This window comes from Cyprinodon variegatus, unplaced genomic scaffold (assembly GCF_000732505.1).
Source record: "Cyprinodon variegatus isolate N-32 unplaced genomic scaffold, C_variegatus-1.0 Scaffold395, whole genome shotgun sequence".
NCBI classification, from domain to species: Eukaryota; Metazoa; Chordata; class Actinopteri; order Cyprinodontiformes; family Cyprinodontidae; genus Cyprinodon; species Cyprinodon variegatus.
In genome coordinates, this window is record NW_015150848.1 from 454,140 (window position 1) to 459,930 (window position 5,791).

Consider the following 5,791-nt stretch of genomic DNA (forward strand, 5'->3'; position numbering starts at 1 on the left):
TATATATATATATATATATATATATATATATATATATATATATATATATATATATATATATATATATATATATATATCAGAACACAAAGGAATAAAACTTTAAGGTTACAAACCCAGGAGGTCGGCAGGAATTTGTGATCAGGGCACAGAAACTTGGCCAAAGCTGTGGAAGGAGAAATAGGTGGCAAAATAATGCTGATTTAGGCTGACAGATCGAGGGGATTGGAAGGAAGCAGAAGGCAGAAAAATGGTCAATACTAACGAATCAGAAAGTGGGAGAACATTCTATTTCTGCTGGAAGAACAGGAAAATCTAGAGGGCAGAAACATGATTGGATCACGTAGGTTGTAAAAGATGCTGAACATATACTCTCTAAGGCTTTCAATAATCTGGAACGTTTTTCAGCCAGAGAGCAGTATAAACAACAGAGGGAGTTATTGATGCATTACTGGGGTACAGACAAGGTAGATGTAGGTCAAACCACAATACAAGTTGTGGCTGCTGAAAGGTACTGGCAAAACAGGCCAGAAACTTGATATATTGACAATATCACCCATCATAAATGCCTGGCAATATATGCTTTACATTGCTGTGGGGGAAATTTTGGCCCTCTCTAGTTAGCTGATCTGATTAAATCGGCCACATGGAAGGTTTTTCAGTATTTATATTGTTTAAGGTTATTCCACAGCGTATAAATCTGATTTATGTCAGAACTACTGTATGTCCAAATTTTGAATATTTTTACTTTTTAGGGTATTGCTGATGGTATTGTTATCATTGTCCTGCTGGCTGTAAGTCAAGTTCTGTCTTCATGATTTTATGTTAGAGGGCAGATTTTAATATTCCAAGATTTGTGGTGGGACATCAAGGTGGATAAGAAGCAAAGCAGTCCAAAACTATCATAATAGGCTACCCCTAAAATGTTTGACAGTTTTTTTTTTATGTACCTTAACTAAAATGGTCTAGTTATTTTTAAATGGTATACAACAGGATGGACTTTCTAAAAGATTTTATCATTATTCAAAATTTTAATATTTGGGATCCATTAGGACATTTTAGGCAAATTTGATGTAAAAAATATATGTGTTTGTTGAGGATTTTCAATTTCACTTTATGTCATTTACCACTTTTTTTTTTTTTGCCATGGAGCACTCACTTGGACACAGTTTTTGTAATATCTCGCAAAATTATTTAAAGAAAAATGTACCTTATCTGGGGAAGGTGTGCCTTAAATGTTGTTGAGAGATATTTTATGATCTCCTCGAGGTTTCATTGATTCTCTCTTGAATAATGTTACTGTTACTGTTTTCTATAATTTTAACATTGTGTCACTCTGGTTTGCTGGAGTCTAAAAGTCTTAGAATTAACTTTTAAACCCTTTGAAGAATAAAATATGTAAATTACCTGGTTTTCAACAGTTTTTCAAGATTTGTTTGCCTCAGGTAATTTTGTGGTTCAGTATCATATTTTATGCGGTTGGACAGGCTCATAAGTAAGTTTTTATTTTTTATTATTCAGCAGAATTTGGGTTTGAATATGGCTATTGATTTCAGTCTTAACATTCCAAAATAGATTTTTCACTGCATTTTGTATATACTTTAGTTATTATTGTCTGATGGTACCGAGAATTAAGGGTCAATTCAAACAAAGAGAAACATTTGCTGTTAATTAATTTTGGGTGCTCCCATACTTAAGGATTACCAAAGTAAATAATTACAATTTGTCCATAAATGTGGCAGTTATCTTGTGCCAGTGGTGAGAGCCACGCACTAAATCAGTTGTTTTTATCTTTTCAGATATCTGGCCATTCGGTACCCTCTGCGCTCCAGAGAGTTGAGAACCCCTTGTAATGCAGTGGTTGCCATGGTGGTTATCTGGGGTCTTTCGCTGGTATTCGCAGGGCCATATCTCAGCTACTATGACCTGATTGACTTTGCCAACAGTACTGTGTGTATCCCAGGCTGGGAAGAGCAAAACCGTAAGGTTCTGGACACCTGCACTTTCCTGTTTGGCTACGTTATTCCTGTGCTGGTTGTGAGCCTCTCCTACACCAGAACCATCAAGTACTTGTGGACGGCCGTTGACCCTCTGGATGGTATGTCCGAATCTAAGAGAGCCAAACGTAAAGTCACCAAGATGATCATTATTGTCACTGTGCTCTTCTGCATATGCTGGCTGCCCTATCACGTGGTGATATTATGCTATCTGTATGGAGACTTCCCTTTCAATCAGACCACTTATGCCTTCAGACTACTCTCTCACTGCATGGCCTATGCTAACTCTTGTGTTAATCCTATTGTGTACGCTCTTGTGTCCAAACACTTTCGCAAAGGATTCAAGAAAGTCTTCAGCTGCATCCTCATTAAGAAAGGCAGAAATAAAGTTCATGTGGTCAACGTGGCTAACACAGGGCCTGGGTTTGAGGCAGGCTCCACAGAGGTATCACATATGAACGAAGAAAACATGCGACAGAACGAATGTGAAATGATCAACAGGCCAAGACGAGTAGAGCCCAGAGAGCCAACAGTGGCCCTAAATTCTCCTTATCAGCATCCGACTTGATGAACAGCTCGAGTGGATTAAGAGCAGCTTGCCTTACACAACAGACTTTGTAACAATATACAAATACTGCACATTCATCATCAATTTAACACTAGATTCTTGGGGAAAATTTAGCGTACCTGATCACATAATATTCCTCATTCATACAACCATTTAATAATACATACTTAGACAGTGTTTGCTGTCTATGTTCTAATAAAAAGTTTTTTTTTTTTTTTTTTTGCAGATTTAATCAACCTATCTATGCCTTCAATCTCCAGATATATTTATATTCATGTTTTTGCAGTTTGATAATTTAAAGTTTTCTAATCTTTTAGCGAGCTGCAAAAACAAAACAAAAAAAACAGAAAAAAAATATTTCCTATACCAAGGTTTTTTTTTTTTCAAAAGATTGGAAGCAACTGAATAAATCAAGACTGCAAGGTATGCTACTCAAGAAAAGCTTTACTGTATATTGGTGTCTCTCCTAAGCTGAGGTGAATGTTATCCCATGTGACTCATTAATAAGTTATCGACACAAACACATACCAAAACCATCTTCAAGTGTAGCTGTTATATTCAGGCGTTTGATTCTTCTCTTCATTAGCATATTAGCATATGTATGCTGCTATGTTTAATACCAGCTGCCAGATATTAAAAGTGTAGTTTATCGTGGAGCAGGTTGTTTGTTTTGTATTTTGCATGCAGATGCTGTTTTCTCGTGTCGAGATAATTGTTAAATTCAGCAATATTTGTACGCTAACTCTGCGGACAGTTGTGCAAAACAATTAAATATTCTTGGTACTGTTTTGTAACTGCGTAAAGAAGTAATCACATATGACTCAGAACACTACTGTATTCCAAGTAAAAGAATCAGGTTTAAGGGGAAGTGCTAAGTTAAGATGAGTTCAGGGTTGAAGGCTTGCAGAAGTCTTTTTGAACTCAACAATATTTTCTTGTTTTCTCGTGTTTTGTATCCCTGGCATGTTTCTCTTTGTTGTGAAATATTATGCAGTTAAAAGAATGTTTGTCATTGAGCGCACTTATGTATCCAAGAGTATTTAAAAGTATATTAAATATTGTAAAGCTGTGAAATGATAAACATGCATTTGCAGATATTTTTCCCTCACGAAGGATCAGACAGCCGATGAAACTGATATATTGTAAGCTTCTGATTTACCTCACAGTTGTAAAAAAAAATGTTTTTGTTTGTTTTATGTTGCACTTATTCTAACGGGAAAAAAAAAGAATATGCTTGAATGACCAAATAAACCAGTTCTGGTTTAAATTTGTGTTTTGTGTGTATATATATATATATATATATATATATATATATATATATATATATATATATATATATATATATATATATATATATATATATATATATATGTATATATACATACTTTTAGAAATTCTAAAGAATGAATCATAAGTATAATTTATTTCTTAGTTAGTTGTGTCAAATCTCCAAAAGTTCATACATTCTATGCAGCTGAATCATGTAAATCCTACCTTTCTGAAATGACTTTGTGTACCACATACTACAGAAATCAATCATAATTTGTATGTTTTCTTTGTTTTAATCGACCCTGTAAAACTAAGAGATGCATTAGCTCGTGTAACATTTATAGATGAACCCTGACAGATCACTCCAAAATATGTTTGATATAGTTTTTTTTATATGAACAAGTTTGTTGCTGTTTGATAAAACCATTGCAATTCGTTTTCATTTTCCCAGAAAGTTATACCTGGAGGTATAAAATACCTTGAATGTAAGCGATAATGCATTGAAGATTTTTAATTTATTCACGCTTCCGTGATTTCAGGAAATTGATATAAAAAAAGTGTGGTTCATAGCTGCTATAAAATTGGATTTCCATTGTGATTTCCATCTCAAGATCACTCAGAAAGCGTTTCTTTGTTGCATTTTGTTACACTTTTAAATGTATCTCATTAGATTTATTTTAGGACACTTAACCTATGACATAAAAAACTTACAACTACTGTAAAATGAAATGGAAAAGGATGATCTTTAGCGCATAATGATAAAGTAAGCACTTAAAAATACTTTCTACTTCAAGGCTTAATATATTGTGAGAATAAAATGGTTTTGATGAGAGATCAAGCTAATGTTTACACATGTATTTATTGTTTAGTGCATTTAAGAAGACATGCACAAAGAGAAGCAATTAATCTTTTAATTCTGAGCAGTGTTTTTTTCTGCTCCTCTAAAGGACAAACACACAGTGAGGACTAGAGCTACATATCTCCCTAGATGAAGCATCTCACATGGCTTACTCACATCTGCAGAGGCATAGCTTGTGCTAATTAGCATTTTTATAGGTCCAGGCAAATATGGTAGCTAGATTTGAACCCTTAAGAAAGAAAAGAGATTGAGGGGTTTATTCATGTTCACATTTTGGTCCCCAAAGAATGTGTTCTCCGAGGTCTAAGAATCAGAAAAAAATCTCTAAACAAGATGTCATTGCAGGTGATTCTCTGTTAAGTTTTAGCAGCTATTATTGTTGTAGGCTATATTGTTGATGATGTTGTCATAGCACCCACACATAAAGGATTCAGTGTGGTAAGGGGATCTGACTCCGTAACAGGTGGAACTGAAGAGGTGTTTCATGGATTTGTCCCATGTTGTATAGCAAGCAATGAGAAATAAGCACCCTATATTTTTTTCCAGTGATAGTAAATACCAGGCATGTACGCCTGTGCTTCGATCTGTTTCCTTTCTGCCTCTGTTCTGCTTCACAGTCGGATAAAAGAGATGACTAACTAGCACCAAGGACAAAACAGATGAAGTCTCAAGAGACTGCGGTTTCTCTGTATTAAAAGTGCCTGGAGCTTTGGAAGAAAAAAAGATCAAATAAATCAATAACCTGAGATGTGTAGAAAATTGAACATAATGTCCAATGATATGATTTGAGTATGGGGCGTGAAGGGGATTACCCAAGAGATCTTAAAGGCTACTCTAATCCTAGTTTAGTAAAGATGTAATATGGTTAATAAAGCAGTACTGAGACGATACAAAGACATACTCCATGGCTACTTTATTTAGATACTTCTTATTAATACCTGGTTGGACCCCTTTTAAAATAAGAATTGCTTTAATTATCTGAAGCACAATTTTAAGAAGGTAATGAAAACAATAGTGCCAAGGCAAGGATGCCTAAGGCAGGAACCTCTGCAGGAGGATGGTTATGAAAGCATGACTCACTAACCTGGTTTTATGGTTCAG

General features: G+C 34.8%; 1 protein-coding gene across 1 annotated transcript in view; it reads left to right on the forward strand.

Annotated features, from left to right (window-relative positions):
* LOC107092788 (galanin receptor type 2-like) overlaps positions 1-2,815 on the forward strand; it is a 27,630-nt gene extending 24,815 nt beyond the window's left edge. The window contains exon 3 of the mRNA XM_015387443.1: positions 1,797-2,815. Coding sequence (XP_015242929.1) covers positions 1,797-2,562 — 766 coding nt within the window. The 3' untranslated portion in view covers positions 2,563-2,815. The remainder of the gene's footprint in view (positions 1-1,796) is intronic.
* Positions 2,816-5,791: the final 2,976 nt, after the last annotated feature.